At 43.4% G+C, this 19,671-nt stretch overlaps 1 protein-coding gene across 6 annotated transcripts in view; it reads left to right on the forward strand.

The window, feature by feature from the left end:
- MICAL3 (microtubule associated monooxygenase, calponin and LIM domain containing 3) overlaps positions 1-19,671 on the forward strand; it is a 250,954-nt gene that overhangs the window by 205,716 nt on the left and 25,567 nt on the right. For all 6 annotated transcript variants that reach the window (XM_084878513.1, XM_084878514.1, XM_084878515.1 and 3 more), the window contains 6 exons: positions 5,623-5,736; positions 6,515-6,661; positions 7,078-7,160; positions 13,751-15,587; positions 16,099-16,193; positions 19,423-19,533. In XM_084878513.1, coding sequence (XP_084734639.1) covers positions 5,623-5,736; positions 6,515-6,661; positions 7,078-7,160; positions 13,751-15,587; positions 16,099-16,193; positions 19,423-19,533 — 2,387 coding nt within the window. The remainder of the gene's footprint in view (positions 1-5,622; positions 5,737-6,514; positions 6,662-7,077; positions 7,161-13,750; positions 15,588-16,098; positions 16,194-19,422; positions 19,534-19,671) is intronic.

Consider the following 19,671-nt stretch of genomic DNA (forward strand, 5'->3'; position numbering starts at 1 on the left):
ACACAGATGCTAAAATTCTCAGCAAAATCAGGTTCAATAATATATTAAAAAGATCATACACCACATCCATAAGGGATGCAAGGCTGGTACAATATTCACAAATCAATAAATATAATACATAATCAAATTGAAAGACAAAAATTACATGATCGTTTCAGTAGATACAGAAAAAGCATTCGACAAAATCTAACACCCATCTTAATAATAAAAGCCCAGGATTGTAACAACCACTCACGACCAAATGCTGACCATCCAGAAGTCAGCGCTGGGTTGCCCAGCTGCAGCCTGGCAACCCAGCACTAACTGCCCATGTGGCTGAGACCAAAAAGTAAGTCAGGGTCTGATCTGCCGCCTCAGTGGAAACTGTTGATCAGTGTACTTACCTCTCTTTCTCTCCCTCTTTCTTTCTGATCTTCACCATCAGCCAGGCTTTTCTTTCTCTTCTGGCCTCCACAGGGGCTGCTGTTAAGCCTCGCCTCTTTGATCAGGCCCAAAGATAGGCCTGGAGATGCTGACTGGCATAGGAACTGACCAATGAAAACCAAATCTGGATGTTGTAGGAACCAATCAGAACCAAATAAGGGTTCTGTGAAGAACTAATGGCCGACTAGGAGTCGGAGTTTCTGACATTGACTGGCATAGACCCTGACCAATCAGAACCAAATGTGGATGCTATGGGGAGCCAATGGCTGCCTAGGAGGTGGGGCTTCTGATGCTGACTGGCATAGGAACCAACCAATCAGAACCAAATCTGGGTGCTATGGGGAGCCAATGGCTGTCTAGTAGGTGGAGCTGTTGATACTGGCATAGGAACCGACAATTCAGAACCAAATTGGTCAGCAGAGGAGAGCAGTTGGGGATGAGATCATGCTGGCAGGGGAGGGCATTTGGGGGCAACCAGGCCAGTAGGGAAGGGCAGTTAGGGGTTATCAGGCTGGCAGGCAGAGGCAGTTAGGAGCAAGCAGGCAGGGGAGTAGTTACGAGCCAGTGGTCCCAGTTTGTGAGAGGGACTGTTTAGGCCCGATTCCTGGGATCGGGCCTAAAATGGCAGTTAGACATCCTGCAGGGTCCCCATTGGAGAGGATGCAGACTGAGTTGAGGGAAACACACACACACACACCCCCACCCTGTGCATGAATTTTGTGCACCGGGCCTCTAGTTTTTTATAAAAACTCTCAGCAAAGTGGGAATATAGAGGCATATCTTAACAGGATAAAGGTCATATATGGCAAAGATACTCAATGGGCAAAAAACTAAAACCATTTCCCCTAAGAACAGAAACAAGATAACGATGTCTGTTTTCCACAACTCTTATTCAACACTAGAGGCTCTCTGCATGAAATTCGTGCACTGGGGGAGGGTCCCTCACCCCATCCTGCATCCTCTCGCAGTCCTGGAGCCCTCAGGGGCAGTCCGATATACTTAGCACTGCCGCGGAGGCCGGAGATTCTCCCGCCACCACCACTGCGTTTGCCAGCTATGAGCCTGGCTTATGACTGAGCAGTGCTCCCCCTATAGGAGCACACTGAACACCAGGGGCAGCCCCTGCATTGAGCATTTGCCCCCGGGTGGTCAATTCACGTCATAGTAACTGGCTATTCTGCTGTTCAGTCTATTTGCATATTAATCTTTTATGCCTGCAAGATCAGGCCAAAACTGGTTCTCCAACATCCCCCAAAGGGTCTCAGATTGTGAGAAGGTGCAGGCCTGGCCAAGAGACCCCACCAGTGCACAATTGGAGCTGAGGAGGGATGCAGAAGGTTCGCTAATTGTGGAGGGACCACAGCAGGGCTCCAGGACATGGCCGGCCCATCTTACTCAGTCCCAGTCGGCTGGACCCCAGCAGCAAGCTAACCTACCAATTGGAGCATCTGCCCCCTGGTGGTCAGTGCATGTCATAGCTAGTGATTGAGTAGCCTTAGCCTATCATTAGCATATTACACTTTGATTGGTTGAACAGCTGACCAGTCAACCAGATAGCATATTAGGCTTTTATTATATAGAATAGATAGTACTGGAAGCCCCAGATGTAGCAGCAATCAGACAAGAAGAAAACATAAAAGGCATCCAAATTGGAAAGAAGAAAAACTCATTATTTGCAGAAGACATGATATTGTGCATAGAAAACCCTAAAAACACCAACAAAAATCTACTAGATTTAATAAATTAATTTGGCAATGTAGCAGGATCAAAAAAAACCACCAAACTCTGTCTTTTTATACATCAACTAGAGGCCTGGTGCACGAATTTGTGCGCAGGTGGACTCCAGCATGCTCACCCCAATGAGGGCCAATTGGGGCCAAAATGGCAGGGGGAAGGGTCTGCAGGAGATTGGGGGTGGGGTGTGGCAATTGGAGCACCAATTGAGCCAGTTGGCTGCTGCAAGGCACATCCTACCAACTGATCATTCTGTCCTTATGGTAGCTTGGGTTTTATATACAGATATACTAGAGGCCTGGTGCATGAAATTTGTGCACTGGGGGGGGCGGGGGTGGGTCACTCAGCCGAGCCTGCACCCTCTCTAATCTGGGTCTCCTCGAGGTATGTCCGACTGCCCATGTAGGTGGGATTGGGCCTAAACAGGCAGTCAGACATCCCTCTCACAATCTGGTACTGCTGGCTCCCAACTGCTTGCCTGCCTGATTGCCCATAACCACTGCTGCTTGCCAGCCTGATCACCCCTTAACCATTCCCCTGCCAGCCTGATCAATGCCTAACTGCTCCCCTGCAAACCCAATTGCCCCCAACTGCCCTCTCCTGCCAGCCTGGTTGCCTCTAACTGCCCTCCCCTGCCGGCCAGATGCCCCCAAGTGCTCTCCCCTGCTGGCCTGGTCTCCCCAACTGCCCCCCGCTCCTGGCTTGGTCACCCCTTACTGTCCCCCCTACAGGCATGGTCACCCCCAACTGCTCTCCTCTGCTGGCCTAGTTAGCCCAAACTGCCCCTCCTGCCGACCTGGTTTCCCCTCTCTGCACCCTCACTCCGCCCTGACAGCCTGGTCACTCCCAACTGCCCCCCTGCTGGCCTGGTTGCCCCCAACTGCCTCTCCCCCTATTGGCCTGGTCGATTCACACAACCTGCTGTTCAGTCATTTGGTCGTCCCTCAGTTACTCCCCTAATGGCCTTGTCGCCCCACATAGCCTGCTGTTTGGTTGTCTGTCTGGTTGTTTTGGTTGTGACAGCCCCTGGCTTTTTATATATTAGGATAGAGAATGAATTCTCAGAAAGCAAAATGGAAAAAAAAAAAAAATCCCGTTTATCACTGCAATAAAAAAAGAAAGATACTTAGGAATAAATTTAACCACAGAGGTAAAAGACTTGTACTTAGAAAACTATAGGACACTAAAAAAAGAGATAGAAGATATAAACAAGTGGAAGAATATTCTGTGTTCTAGGATTGGTAGAATCAACATCATTAAAATGTCCATACTGCCCAAGGCAGTTTACATATTCAATGCAATCCCTACTAAAATAACAACAGCATATTTTACAGATCTATAACAAATACTCCAAAAATGTATATGGAACAAAAAAAGACTCCAAATAGCTGCAGCAATCTTAAGAAAGAAGAAAAAATTTGGAGGAATCACAATACCAGATATCAAGTTATAGTGCAAAAATCTCCATAATCAAAACAGCCTGATACTGGCACAAGAACATGCATGTAGATCAATGGAACAAAACAGAGAACCCCAGAAATCAGCCTGAACCATTACGCTCAATTAATATTTGACAAACAGAGTCAAGACAGTCTTTTTTAATAAATGGTGTTGGGAAAATTGGACAGAAACATGCAAAAAAAAAAAATGAAGCTAAACCACCAATTTACACCATACACAGGAATAAACTCAAAATGAATAAAAGACCTAAATGTAAGTCAGGAAATGATAGATATCCTAGAAGAAACCATAGGCAGCAAAATCTCAGACACCTCTCTTGGCAATCTGTTGACAGATACATCTCCTAGGGCAAAGAAAACTGAGAAAATAAATAAATGGGACTACATCAAAATAAAAAGCTTTTGCACAGCAAAAGAAACCATCAACAAAATGAAAAGGGAGCCCGCTGAATGGGAGAATATATTTGGCAATGATACATCTGATAAAGGTTAATATCCAAACTATACAAAGGAGTCATACAACTTAACAAAAGGAAGACAAAACAATCCAATTAAAAAATGAGCAAAGGACCTAAATAGAAACTTCTCCAAAGAGGACACACATGGGCCAAGAGACATGAAAAAAAAATGCTCAAAGTCACTAATTATCTGAGAGATAATAATTAAAACAACAGTGAGGTATATCACCTTACACCTGTCACCTGTCAGAATGTCTGCTATCAATAAATGACAAGTGCTGGCGAGGAAACCCTAGTACACTGCTGGTGGTAATACTGATTGGGGCAGCCTTTATGGAAAACAGTATGGAGTTTCCTCAAAAAATTAAATACAGAACTACCATTTGACCCAGTTATCCCACTTCTTGGAATATAGCCTAAGAAACCTGAAAGAATGTTTGCATTCCTGTGTTCGGAGGAGCACAATTTACAATAGCTAAGATCTGGAAACAGCCCAAGTGCCTATGAGTAGATAAGTGGATGAAAAAGCTCTGGTACATTTCTACAATGGAATACCATGTAACAGTAAAAAGAGGGATCTCTTACCCTTTGAGAGAGGATGGAGGGACCTGGAGAGTATCACATTAAGTGAAGTAAGTCAGGCAGAGAAAGACAAGTATCACATGATCTCACTCATATGTGGAATCTAAGTAACAAAATAAGCTGATGAATGGAGTGGATCCAGAGGCAAGGAAGCATGGAACAGTATACAGAATTTCGGAGGGAAAATGGGAGAGAGTGTGTAGATGGGAGGTAATCAATCAAAGATCTAGTATGCATATATGCATAACCCATGGACGCAGGCAGTGGGGTAGTGAGGGCCTGGGGCAGGCACCAGGAGTGGACTAAAGAGGTTGATTGAGGGTAGAGGGAGGAGGAGACATATGTAATATTTTCAATAATAAAGTTTTTTTAATTAAAATTAAATAAAAACAATGATTTGTGGGTTGCTATGCTTCGAGCACTAGAAGAAGCCATTAGGACTCCTGACAAGTGAGTACTGTTAGTCTTGGATAACACTGGCATGTCACAGCATCCCTTACAGCAATGCTCGTTACTTTCTTAATTGCTTTTTCTTCAGACTGTTAGTGTAAGTTCTAAGTGTCCAGATGGTTGAGGCAGCTGTGAGTGTGAGTGTGTGTGTGTGTGTGTGTGTGTTGTGTGTGTGTGTGTGTGTGTGTGTGTGTGTGTGTGTGTGTTTTAGGGGCTGGTTCCTCAGGAGAAATGAAGTTGATTAGTGCTTTGCTGCATTTTGTAGCACTAAAGGACTAATCCTAATCCAGAAAATGAACTTTACATATCCCCTTATCTCTTCCTATTATGCTTTAGAAAAGTATTTATAAATTATCCCAAGCGAATCTGCCACTTCTGCCAGAATTTGTCCTGCTTCTTCTCCTAGTGGTCTTCACAACATAGCCTGGGAAGAAGCACTGCTGCTTTCCCACCTGCAAAGGCGGTCTCCCTATCCTGTCTTTCCTTTTCTTCCTTTGACTGTTTCTGCTTTACAGTCCCATTTGATGAGGATGGCCTGGAGGAAGATGTGGATTCCGAGCCGGCAGAAATAGAAGGGGAGGCAGCAGAGAATGGGGACACGGGTGACACTGGTGCTGAGCTGGATGATGGTATGGGGGACCCCAGAGCCTCCCCTTTCCACCATGGTGAACACCCTGTTCCTCACTTCAGGACACGCCACAGTGCTTTGAACTCAGGAAAGATAAAAACAATACACATTAATCAAAAGCAGGGAGCTCAGGGGAGGCAGCAGATAGATCTCCTGGTTTGTTCCATTTTCAGTCACTAACTTGAATATTTCACTCTCCCATAAGCCAACATTCAACATCGCCTGCATTCATTAAGTTGTGGTTGAGAAACTGAGCAGATTTCGGGCTTTATACAGAGACTTTAATCCAGTAAATGCCCTCTGAAAGCTAGATATAAGGAGATAGTATTTTAAGAATTATAGCCTGGTTGGTTGGGAAACAAGGGCAAAGAATTAGGCTGGAGAAAATGAGATGAACAGTCCTGGTAAGATAGTGAAGGGAGCACTGCCTCAGCTGTGGAGGTAGAGTGGCAGGGCTGGGCAGTGCTAACAGGAGAGAATTGCAAGTGGGTGGTGGGCCCAGCAAGCAAGGCCTGCCCTCCACAAGCATGCTCCCGGTTCTGCTTTCTGTCATGGCCCATCATGTGTCATCTGGCTATATTTCAGAAGATAGTGGAGTACTATGTTACAGAGGATGTACTTTTGGCTGAGTATAAGAAACTGGGTGTGGACCGGCAAGCAGGGCCCCATTGGGTAACAGAGTCTGGTCCAGGCTACAGTCATCATGCTGTTCTCCAAGGAAGGCAGGAGACTGGAAGGGGCAAGCCTCACTCAAGTTCCCAATTCTTTTCCTCTGCCAGATCAGCACTGGTCTGACGACATCCCATCAGATGCTGAAATAGAGTTTTGCAGGCAGCACCAAGAGGCGGTGGAAGCAGAGTTGGAGCTGAACATCTCAGAAAACCAGGATGAACGACCCCCTGCCACTCTACAGCATAACAAGAGAGGTAAGTCTACTGTCACAGGATGAGCTACTCCCAGAATTCCTACTGAGAGCCACTTGAGGACTAGTGGCACCACAGGCACAGGTCATGAAGCAGAGCGGGCATGTATCATACCAGCCTCAGATAATGGCCTCCTGCCCCTATGCATGGGCCCTGCATGTGCCTTTACAAACAGCCCCTTTCTGTGTGTTATTTGGAGCCATGAAAGGGTATCAGGTACAGCTCAAATCTTTTTGTCTCAGGTCATACACATGACACAAGCAGAGGCTGCATACGGGACGCCCTGAGGAAGCACATTCCCTTTTTTTTCCTTTCCATCTCTGCAGGTGGCCAACCAATGGTCCAACCCCACTGCAGAGCTGGCTAGAAAAGGGAATGGAAGCTTTTCCTCTTGTCAATCCTATGTCTCTTCTTTTTAGGTCCCTCCCAAGACTCCAGTCCTACCTGGTCCCCTTCAGAACAAGCTGTTCTGTTCTCCTCTGCCCCCAGCCCCTTGGGAGAGGTAAGAGTGTGAGCCCCATTTTTTCGGCTTCTTGTGCTAAGTGGGATTGTTGAAAACGGGAGTGGAGCTCAATTCTCACCTTAGGGACAAGCCAGCATCTCCCTCATCCTACTCTGCATCAACTCCAAACCTGGATCATCCTATTATGGTATCATTCTTTGTTTTGTCCATATATCATACCATTTCAAAAATAAATTTATTTTTAAATTAAAGCAAGAATATTTGTGAGGGGAAAAAGAATATTTGTGGAATTATTGGTTCAGTATTACAGATGCATTATTTCTTTTTTTTCCCCCTGACATTCTTTTTTTTATTATTATTAAATTATTATCTGTGTACATATCTTACCATTGCTCCCCCCCATACATACTCCCCTCCCCAGAGTTTTCTGTCCATTGGTTGTACTTATATGCATGTATACAAGTCCTTCAGTTGATCTCTTATCTCCCCCAGATCTCCCTCCCCTCCCCGTTGTAATTTGATAGTCTGCTTGTTGCTTTACTGTCTCTATATCTAACTTTTGGTTCATCAGTTTATAATGTTTTTTATTATCCATTAATGAGTGAGGTCATGTGGTGTTTCTCTTTCATTGACTGGCTTATTTCACTCAGCATGATGTTCTCCAATTCCATCCAGGTTGCTGCAAATGATGAGAATTCCTTCTTTCTTATGGCAGCATAGTATTCCATTGTATAGATGTACCATCGTTTTTTGATCCAGTCATCTGCTGACGGGCACCCAAGCTGTTTACAAATCCTAGCTATTGTAGATTGTGCTGCTATGAACATAGGGGTGCATATATCCTTTCTGATTGGTGTTTCTAGTTTCTTGGGATATAATCCTAGGAGTGGGATTACTGGGTCAAATGGGAGTTCCATTTTCAGTTTTTTGAGGAGACTCCATACTGTTCTCCACAGTGGTTGCACCAGTCTGCATTCCCACCAGCAGTGCACGAAGGTCCCTTTTTCTCCACAACCTCGCCAACACTTGTCTTTTGTTGATTTGTTGATGTTGGCCATTCTGACAGGTGTGAGATGGTACCGCATTGTTGTTTTGATTTGCATCTCTCGGATAATTAGTGACTCTGAGCATGTTCTCATGGGCCTCTTGGTTTTCCTTCTGTCTTCTTTTAAAAGTATTCTATTTAGGTCCATTGCCCATTTTTTAATTGGATCATTCATCTTCCTTTTATTTAGTTGTATAAGCTGTTTGTAGATGTTGGAGATTAAACCTTTATCAATGGTAACATTTGCAAATATGTTCTCCCATACAGTGGGCTTTTTTGTTGTTTTGTTGGTGCTTTCTATTGCTTTAAAAAAGCTTCTTATTTTGATGTAGTCCCATTTGTTTATTTTCTCTTTAGCTTCCATTGCCCTACGGGCAGTATCAGTAAAGAAGTTCTTTTGGCATATGTCTGAGATTTTGCTGCCTGTGGATGCTTCTAGTATTTTTATGGTTTCCCAAATGATGTTTAAGTCCTGTATCCATTTTGAGTTTATTTTTGTGTATGGTGTAAATTGGTGATCTAGTTTCATTCTTTTGCATGTAACTGTCCAATTTTCCCAACACCATTTATTGAAGAGACTGTCTTGACTCCATTGTATATTCGTGCCTCCTTTGTCAAATATTAATTGAGCATAGTGGTTTGGGTTGATATCTGGGTTCTCGATTTGATTCCATTGATCTATATGTCTGTTCTTGTGCCAGTACCAGGCTGTTTTGAGAACAGTGGCTTTGTAATACAGCTTGAAGTCTGGTATTGAGATCCCTCCTACTTTACTCTTCTTTCTTAGGATTGCTATGGCTATTTGGTGTCTTTTATTGTTCCAAATGAACTTTTGGAGAGTTCTTTCTAGGTCAGTGAAATATGCCATTGGTATTTTAACGGGGAGTGCATTGAACCTATAGATTGCTTTAGGAAGTATGGACATTTTTATGATGTTGATTCTACCAATCCATGAACATGGTATGTTCTTCCATCTGTTTATATCTTCCTCTATCTCTTTTTTCAGTGTCGTGTAGTTTTCCGCAAATAGGTCCTTTACTTCCTTAGTTAAATTTATTCCTAAGTATCTTAATTTTTTTGGTGTGATGGTAAATGGAATTGCTTTTTTAGTCTCTGTTTCTGTACTTTCACTGTAGGTGTATAGAAATGCTATGGATTTCTTGGCGTTAATTTTGTACCCTGCTACATTGCCAAATTCATTTATTAAGTCAATTAGTTTTTTAATGAAGTCTTTTGGGTTTTTTATGTACAATATCATGTCATCTGCAAATAAGGATAACTTTACTTCTTCTTTTCCAATTTGGATGCCTTTTATTTCCTCTTCTTATCTAATTGCAATGGCTATTACTTCCAGTACTATGTCAAACAGGAGTGGCGAGAGTGGGCATCCCTGTCTTGTTCCTGTTCTTAGTGGGAATGGTTTTAGTTTTTTCCCACTGAGTATGATGTTGGCTGTGGGTTTATCATATATAGCTTTTATTATGTTGAGGTATTATCCTGTACTCCCACCTTTTTGAGAGTTTTTATCAAGAAAGGGTGTTGGATTTTATCAAATGCTTTTTCTGCATCAATTGATATGACTATATGATTTTTATCTTCCAATTTGTTTATGTGATGTATCACATTTATTGATTTGCGGATATTGTACCATCCTTCATTCCTGGAATAAATCCTACTTGGTCATGGTGTATGATCTTTCTGATGTTCTGCTGGAGCCTATTTGCTAGAATTTTGTTGAGGATTTTGGCATCTATGTTCATGAGGGATATTGGCCTATAATTCTCTTTCGTTGAGTTATCTTTATCTGGTTTTGGTATTAGGGTGATGTTGGCTTCATAGTAGGAGCTTGGAAGTGTTCCTCCCTCCTGAATTTTTTGGAATAGTCTGAGGAGGATAGGTTTTAGTTCTTCCTTGAATGTTTGGTAAAACTCTCCTAGGAAGCCATCTGGCCCTGGGCTTTTGTTTGCTGGAATATTTTTGATGATTGTTTCAATTTCTACCCAAATCACTGGTCTATTGAGATTTTTAGATTCTTCCTGATTGAGTTTTGGAAAGTTGTATTTTTCTAGGAATATGTCCATTTCCTCCAGATTGTTCAGTTTGTTGGACTAGAGTTGTTCGTAGTATTTTGTAACAATACTTTGTATTTCGGCGGGGTCTGTTGTTATTTCACCTCTTTCATTTCTGATTTTGTTTATTTGAGTCCTCTCTCTTTGTTTCTTGGTTAGCCTGGCTAGAGGTTCATCAATCTTGTTTATCCTTTCAAAGAACCAGCTCTTGGTTTTGTTGACCTAATGTATTATTTCTTTGGTCTCTATGTCATTTATCTCCACTCTGATTTTTATTATTTCCTTCCTTCTGCTTACACTGGGCTTTTCTTATTGCTCTTTTTCTAACTCTTTGAATTGTAGAGTTAGATAATTTGTTACCATTTTTTCTTGTTTTTTTTTGCAATAGGCTAGTAGGGATATGAACTTCCCTCTCAAAACTGCTTTTGCTGTATCCCATAGATTTTGGATTGTTGTGTTTTCATTGTCATTTGTTTTCAGGATGTTTTTAATTTCTTCCTTGATTTCTCTGGTAACCCAGTCCTTGTTTAATAGCACGCTGTTTAGTCACCATGTGTTTGATTTCTTTGGATTATTTTTATTGTTGTTAATTTCCAGTTTTATGCCATTATGATCTGAGAAGATGCTTGATATGATTTCTATCTTCTTGAATTTGAAGAGACTTTGCCTATGTCCCAACATGTGGTCTATCTTTGAAAATGACCCATGTGCACTTGAGAAGATGTATATTCTGTGGCTTTGGGGTGTTATGTTCTGAAGATGTTGATTAATTCCATCTGGTCTGGTGAGTCATTTAGGATTGATATTTCTTTGCTGATTTTTTGTTTAGATGATTTGTCCAAAGGTGAAAGTGGGGTATTAAAATCTCCTACTATGATTGTATTGCTATTAATCTCTCCCTTAATGTCCTCCAGCAGGTTTTGTTTTTTGTTTTTTGTTTTTGTTTTTATGTATTTGGGTGCTCCCGTATTGGGTGTATATATATTTTCCAGGGTTATTTCTTCTTGTTGGATTGCTCCCTTTAGTATTATGAAGTGGCCTTCCTTATCTCTTGTTATGTCCTTTACTTTGAGATCTGCTACCCCAGCTTTTTTTTCATTTCCATTTGCCTAGAAATCCTTTTTCCATCCCTTCACCCTCAGTCTGTGTGCATCTTTTTTTCTGAAGTGGGTTTCTTGTAGACAAGAGATATATGGGTCTTGTTTTCTTATCCAATCTGTTACCATATGTCTTTTAATTGGAGCATCTAATCCATTTACATTTAAAGTTATTATTGATAGGTACTCATTTGATGCCATTTTTATTCTATATATCTGTGTTCCTTCTTCACTTTCTATTTCTTTATTTTTACAGCAGACCCTTTAGCATTTCTTGCATTGCTGGTTTGGTGGTGATAAATTCCCTTAGTATGTTTTTGTCTGTGAAGCTCCTGATTTCACCTTCAATTTTGATTGATAGCCTTGCTGGGTACAGTATTCTTGGATTTAGACCCTTCCTTTGCATGACTTTGTATATTTCATCCCATTCCCTTATAGCCCGATGAGTTTCTGTGGAGAAATCAGTTGCTAGTCTGATGGGGGTTCCTTTATATGTAACTTTCTGTCTCTCTCTGGCTGTTTTTAAGATTCTTATTTTGTCATTGGTGTTTGCCAGTTTAATTATAATGTGCCTTGGTGTCGGTCTTCTGGGGTTCATTTTGCTTGGGACTCTGCGAGCATCTTGGATTTGTGTGGGTTTTTTCTTCTCTATCTCAGGAAAGTTTTCTGTCATTATTTCTTGAAATACGTTTTCCATGTCTTCCTCAGTTTCCTTTCCTTCTGGAACCCATATTATTCTAATATTGTTTTGTTTTGTATTGTCACAAAGTTCCCTTAGGCTCTCCTCCTGCTTTTTAATTTTTTTTCCCAGAAGCTGCTCTAATTGGGTATTTTTTTTCCATCTTGTCTTCTAGTTCACTGATGCGGTCCTCTGCTTCTTCTAGTCTACTCTTGATGCTTTCTATTGAGTTCTTTACAGTAGCGGTGTCATGCTTTCTATTGAGTTCTTTACAGTATCTGTGTCACTTTTCATTTCTTCTTGGTTCTTCTTCATTTCCTCTTGGTTCTTACTCATATTGTCAAATTTGTCTTTCATTCTTTTTAGCCATCTTATGATCATTACTCTGAATTCTTGCTCTGGTGTGTTGCTTGCATGTAACTCGTTTATTTCCTTTTCTGGTGATGCCTGCTTTTCTTTCATATGCAGGCTGTTTCTTTGTCTCCCTATGATTTCTCTTTTTAGGATGTCTGGTTATGTAGTTCTCTCTCTCCTTTTCGCCGTGCGGTGGGGCATCCTTTGAGTCCAAGTGTTCACGCTGCCTGGGATCAGTGTTCTGGGGTCACAGCTGCTTGGTGGTCGCTGCGACTTAATATAGAAAGCTTCCTTTTAACAGGTAACAGAGGCCTCTAGTTCATCAGGGTCCTGATGGCTCCAATCATGCAGTGATGGCCTCTCCCGGACTCCGTGTGTCTTCCTCCACAGCTATTCTGCTGTTGCATTATTTCTTAATATTTTGTTAAAATGAGCTATGAATTTTAATTTTACTTTTTCAAATATATTTTTCTTGATTTCAGAAAGGAAGGGAGAGAAAAGGAAAGATAGAAATATCAACATTAAGAGAGAATCATTGATCAGCTGCCTCCGGCACACCCGCTATGGGGGATCGAGCCCATAACCAGGGCATGTGCCCTGACCAGGAATCAAACCATGACATCCTGATCCATAGGTCAAAGCTCAACCACTGGCTGGGCTGAACTATTATTTTAAAATTAGAAATACTTATCCATATTACCAGTAGTATGTGAACCACACACTAAAGAATGCTATATGAACACATTATAATAATATGTTCCATGGAATATGTTTTAGAAAATGCTTTCTGGAGAAAAAATCAGGAGGGAAGTCCAAATTGAAGTCTGGGTCTGATTGCTCTGGTCTTTGAGATTCTAAGAAGCGAGATGAATTTAGTGATTTTTACATCTGAGATGGAGAAGCTTTACTGAGATAAGTGATGGTAGGACAAGGCATAAGGATACATGCAGCAATATCTGGATCTTTGAACTTCCTGGGGAGGACAGTTTATAATACAGACTGTAAAATATATATATATTTTTAATCTTCTTACCATGCTGGCCACTATGTTTGTACATCAGAGATCTTGGAGCTCTTGAGTAGTGGGAGCTGAGTTCATTAGTGTCCTCTGACCAGCACTCACCTAATGCACTTAGAATATAGGATTCTTTTGAGGTGAGCCAAACTCTGAAAACTGAGTCTGTTCAACTAAGTAAATGGTTCTAAAAATTACAGAAAGTGAGAAAGGTTCTCCTGGAGCAATTTGATTAATAGCTTAAAGGATGGAAAGAGGAATTTATTTCAGCACCACAGGCTCTTTGAGAGAGAAAGCTCCCTAAGAGATCTTTGCTGATTATTAAGTCTCTGCCCTCTAAATAGTTTTCATCTTTCTTCTTTTTCTGTAGGGGGCCCAGATTCCACTCCCCTCTGAAGCTACCAATGTGAAATTGCCCAAGGAGCACCTTTTCCCAGAGCTTTTGGTTTCCAAAGCAAAGTTCAAAGCAGAAGTTCCCACTGATCAGAAAGCTGTGCACTCTCCCATCCAGTCCCAGCCAGCAGCTCTGCTGGAAGTCAGGACACATACCTCTCCAGTTCGTTCACAGGGCCTGTCCCCATTGGCCACTTCCACCATCATTCCCACACAGCTCCCCATTTGCTCCCAACCTAAAGCTTCCTGTGAGGCCACCGTTCCATCTCCCACCAAGTCCCCCATATGCTTCCAGCCTGATCCAGTGAAAACTTCCACCCCTCTAACCCCACTCCACATGAAGAACCAAGGGGATGCCAAGGACAGATTGGGCAGCCCTCTTGCTATGGACGAGGCCCTGAAGCCAAATGACTTGGTGGCCGAGTTCTGGATGAAGAGCGCAGAAATTCGCCGCAGCCTTGGGCTCACACCCGTGGATCGGAGCAAGGGGCCCAAGCATAGCTTCCCCTCACCTGCCTTTAAGCCATTATCCTTAAAATCCTATTCAGTTGAGAAGTCTCCTCAGGATGAGGGGCTCCATCTTCTAAAACCTCCACCTAGGAGACTGGCAAAGTCAGATAGTGACCAGCCCTCTCTGCCAACCCCCAAATCCCCATCTGAAAGAGAACTAAAAAGCTCTCACGAGGAGCGAAGAGACCTGTCCAACAGTTCGGGGCTGGGCCTTCATGGGAGCTCCTCCAACATGAAGACCTTGGGAAGCCAGAGCTTCAATACCTCAGACTCCACCATGCTTACTCCACCCTCAAGCCCACCTCCACCCCCACCCCAGGACGAGGAGCCCGCAACTCTTCGAAGGAAGCCATATCAGATATATGGGCAGAAGGAAACCAAGCCCAAGGCCTCCATAATCCCACCCCCCCCACCTACTACCTTTATGCGGGCCCCCCGAGAGCCTGCCCAACTGCCCTGGGAGGAGGTACGGAAGTCATTTGTAGAGAGTGTAGCTGAGATCCCCTTTGCTGATGACGTGGAGGATACATATGATGACAAGACCGAGGACTCAAGTCTGCAGGAGAAGTTCTTCACACCCCCTTCCTGCTGGCCCCTCTCTGACAAGCTCTTCCCCCCACCCCTAGCCAAGGAGAATGTCAAGTTGCTTACTCTAGAGAGCAGGGTCCAACTACAGAAGAGGGAACTACCTATAGTCTCTCCAGAAGCCAAGGAGCTGGCTGAAGAACGCATGCGAGCCAGAGAAAAGTCTATAAAGAGCCAGGTGTTGAGAGACGCCATGGCCAAACAGCTGAGTCGGATGAAGGAGATGGAAATTGGGGCTGAGACCTCCAGGCTACCAGGAGGCACCTGCCACAAAGCCTCCTCAATGCCCTCTAAGGGCAAAGTCCTTGGCCTTAAATCCCCTAAATACCCAGTGCACAAAGGCCCTGAGGAGCCCACCTTGAAGCACAAAACCACTAGTGAAGAATTCCTCTCCCCCACATTGGACTCTGGGGCCCCAGATGGTTCAGTCACTTCATCCGAGGGCTCTAGCGGGAAGAGCAAAAAGAGATCGTCACTCTTCTCCCCCCATAGAAACAAGGAGAGAAAATCTAAAGGTGAGGGCCAGCCCCTGGAGAAACACAGCCCAGATCTCCTGGAGGAAGCAGCTGCCAAGCCCAGGTCCTTGTGGAAATCAGTCTTCTCAGGGTATAAGAAGGACAAGAAGAAGAAGGGTGACAACAAGTCCTGTTCCAGCACCCCTTCCAGTGGTGCCACTGTGGACTCTAGCAAGCACAGGATGTCTCCAATAGTGAGAGCAGGTATATCAACACCAAGGAACCCCTTCTGGGGCAGAGCATAAGGTGTGCATCCTTCAGTCATTTGGTTCTTCTCAAAAGGTCCCTTCCCCATGCCACTCCCCCAAGGGTCTTTAGAGCTGTGCTGACAGGGTAGGGAGAAAAAAATTGAACAAGGGGTTCACAGAACATATTTAATAGGATAATTCTAAAAAACAGCCTGAAGCTGGGAAAGGGAGACAGGAGGTTTATGCACTTCCTAAAGTCGCTCACCCTAATGGAGGGCAATGCTGCTGGGAGTTCCAGGCAGTCTCTTTGGGCACCATCTATTCAGTGTTGGTCCATTCTGCCTGAACCGATGTCAGCATCCAAGTTCCTAGCTCCTCAATATGGGAAAAGTCACTCAAACTTGAAAGAAACCAAACCTCCACCCCATTCCCCCAGGCTACTCTTGTGAGTATAGAAATCAGGAAAGCACCATGGTATTATGGACTGGTCAGAATCTTCACTCTGCCCCTTCTATCCATCCTCACAGAGCTGCAGCTGAGGGACCAGCGGAGTTTCTCCGAGGACTCTGACCTCTCCAGTGATGACATCCTCGAGAAGGTCTCCCAGAAGTCCAAGCGAGAGGTACCAGGCTTGGTCAGCCGTAGGGCTTCAGAGGCATTGGGAATCTCAACTCCTGTCCTCTGTTGAGTGTTGGTCTTTGATGAGGTGGAAGAAAGGAAAGCAAATCCCAAAGCAGGGGTGGAATCCCAAAGAGGGGAGCAAGGGGGTACACAAAGTGAGAATGGGGTTTGATTGACTCATGAGGGAGCCTCTTGCTCCCTGGACCAGCAAAGGTGGGGAAGTAGTTCCCCTTACATCACAGACCCACCTCTGAGTGAGGCAGCTATGAAACCAGTGCCTGAATTTTTTTTTTCATTTTTAAAAACAAAAGTAAGTTATTTTTGTTTAAAATATTTATATAGAAAATTTAAGATAATACACTTTTTTTATTATTTATCTTGTAGCCTTACCAAGAGATAACTCAGGATTACCTCTTTCCTTTGCTTCAGTCTGAATAAATACAACTAAAGTGTCCTCTTCTTGAGTGCTTTGGCCCAGCCGAGAGCATGTGCATTTGCTTTCTAATGGACCCAGTCCCAGTTCACTGCAAAAGCATTGCTCTGTTACTGATGTGCTCTTTTGACACACCACAGATATATCATGATTTTATGCTTCTGTCGCTGCCTCTACCAAGATAGTACTCCCTCCCTTCCAGAAATCAGTAAATGACTGCCCCACATCAGCCAGGGTACAAATGTTGAGTGCATTCCTTAGGTTGTATAATAGTTATGTGGCTCCTATGGAACTTTTCACATGCTGCTTGGGGAAACCATCTGTCTTCTTTTTCTTACTTGTTCTAATAATGACTTTTTTTTAATCCTGGTTGCTGAGAGAGAGGAGTCAGTGAGAGGCAGAATCAACATGCTTAAATTTAAATGTGACCACTAGGAGGCTAGCTCATTCTTCTTGGGGTCAATATGCTCTTGAAATGCCAGTTGCACAGTGGTGGGCTCCCCAATGCTTCAGAAGAAGCAGCCAGGCCACAGAAGTACATCCTAAGGTTCTCTAGGTCTCCCTCCCTCTCCCCTCTCTCCCTCCCTGACTGCCTCTCAACCTTGGAATGGGGATAGTGAGGAAGCCAGGTAATTAACCTCGGCTCTGAGCAGCTCTGCACAAGACTCCTGGAGTAAGAGGTTATAACTACTGCCTGAAATGTTTGTGTGTGTGTGTTTTTTTTTATAAATATCAGTTATTTCTGCTATTTCAGGTTTCTTTGGTGACCCAGGGGGCACCCCTTATTCTGTTCAGGAGCCTTGCCAGTAAAGAGCCTTTTGAAAGACAGCATTAGGTTGCTACTCAGCAAGCTCTGTGTCAGTGTCTCTGGTGACAGGAACTCCCCACCATCTGTCACCCATCCCAGCACCAATAGTATTCAGTGGGGAGGAGTAGTCTGAATCTCCATGAGCAAATGAACTACTAAATGAGAAATAGCATCTATAACTATATGTTTAAATAGTTTAATTTATACATGAAAGAGATTGAGAAGAAAAAAGGGAAGTTTTGAGGCATGAGGAAGAACCTATCTTCACGGGAGAAAAGTGAGCCCAGCTCTGGCCCATGTGCCTCAGTTAGTTGAGCATCATTCCATGCATGGAAAATTTGCAAGCCCAATTCCTAGTCAGGCTAAAAACACAAAGGAAGGGAGAGAGTGAGAGAGGGATGGAGGAAGAGAGGAAGGGAGATAGCAAAGCCAGCCCAGGCCTTCGTCAGAGTGGGACTCACTATGGTGCAACTGCAAGAGTCTACACCCAGGTTCCTCACCTACCAGCCTATGTGACATGGTGAAAAAGAATAAATTTAGTCTTTGTGTTTGTTTTAAACTTCTGATTTTACTCTATCTCTTATTCTATTTTTAATTATTATTATTATTATTATTATTATTATTATTGCTATTCTGTTTTGGGTTTTTTTTGCTATCCCCTTAAAAGTCAATTTATATACCACATAGCTTAGCATTCAGAAAATAATATGCACCAAAGGTAGTGTCTTGTTCCCCTTGGCTGGTCATTGTTGCATGTGTGTCCATGATTAACCATGGGGCAGTCCCCAGTCTAGCCATACTCCCATTAATTGTTCATACATGCATGGAGCAGTCACATACACTAGCAGCAGAACTTTCTGTAGCTGTGTCATGACAGAGAAGGAGGGTGACATACCCTGCTCTTTGCTGGCTGGAGTGCATGTAGTAGTGTCGATCTGAGTAGCTGGGGGACAGGATTGCCCTTTGGGACTGAGTGCTGCAGGAATGGGGAATTCACGAGCCCTTGGTTCCTGATCTGCAAGGTGACTTGTTTAGGGCACTGGAAAACCACTGACACCGTTAAGGACCACCTGCTCAATTGGCTCTCCACTATCCCTTGTTTTCTTATAATAAACATTACTAGAGTACACACCTGAGTTGAATTTGGAAGACTCCTTTAAAGTCTATAAAAGACTCCTTTTTTTTTCTTTCTTGGAAGCAATAAAGAAGGTGTTATGAATAGAAACAACCCCTCAACATTTGCCTCTCAGTAATTGCCCAGAGCTTATTCAACACTCCCTTGTGCCTTCATTTCCCACATTTGCAGGTGAAATTGCTCAGGTAGTTTCATTCATTGAATTGCACTGGATTAGGCTGGTTGCCTCTCAGATCTTGATGGCACTGCTGAAACAGCCCACTCCCTGCCTTCCTTTCAGAGCAGGTTCGTCTCCATAGTTTCTTCTTCAGACCATTAGTCAATTTGGAATTCTCTCAGACTGAAAATAGAAGCACCTTTGTTTTCGCTACTTTAAATGTTACTTCTTAAAAGAATCTTATAAATGTTGCTCATCTGAAGAAAGTGGTTTTTGATACCAAACAAAAAAATGAAAGTACTCTAATTTTCCCCCCTGTATATATCCTAGAAGGAGGCAGGGAAAACATCTTACCAATATTTTTACCCTAAAAAAGTCTTTAAAAGAGCAGACATTCTTATATGAGAAACAGGTGATACTAACAATAAAGAAGCATATGTACTTTTGTTGCATTAATTCTCTGTCAGTACTCCACTGAACCTTCTGTGTTCCTGTCACAATGGGAAAGAAGCTCACTTGTGGAGCTTGATGTGTATCCTGTGGCATTTAGGAAGTACCCTGGAAGTCTTCCCATGCCTCTGGCCTGCCTATTTGCCCTGCAGGCACTCTGCAGCCTGGAATGGTGCTCTCTATGTCCTAATCAACCAGTGCCCAACATCTCAGGCACCTACCTGAGGAAATCTCTTGTTCCCTCCAGCCAAGAACTTATACAGAGGAAGAACTGAGTGCCAAGCTGACCCGGCGTGTGCAGAAGGCAGCTCGAAGACAGGCCAAGCAAGAGGAACTTAAGCGGCTGCACCGAGCCCAGGTAAAACCAGGAGGGGCCACACCACAGCACCCTTGTTTCCAACCAGCTATTCCTTATCCATGATGAGGGAGGGAGAGGAAGGCAAAGCAGAGGTAGATGAGGTGTCCCACTACCTGAGAGGACAGCCCCAAAGGCTCA

The sequence above is a fragment of the Pipistrellus hanaki genome (genome assembly GCF_964339955.1).
Source record: "Pipistrellus hanaki genome assembly, chromosome: 3".
NCBI classification, from domain to species: domain Eukaryota; kingdom Metazoa; phylum Chordata; class Mammalia; order Chiroptera; family Vespertilionidae; genus Pipistrellus; species Pipistrellus hanaki.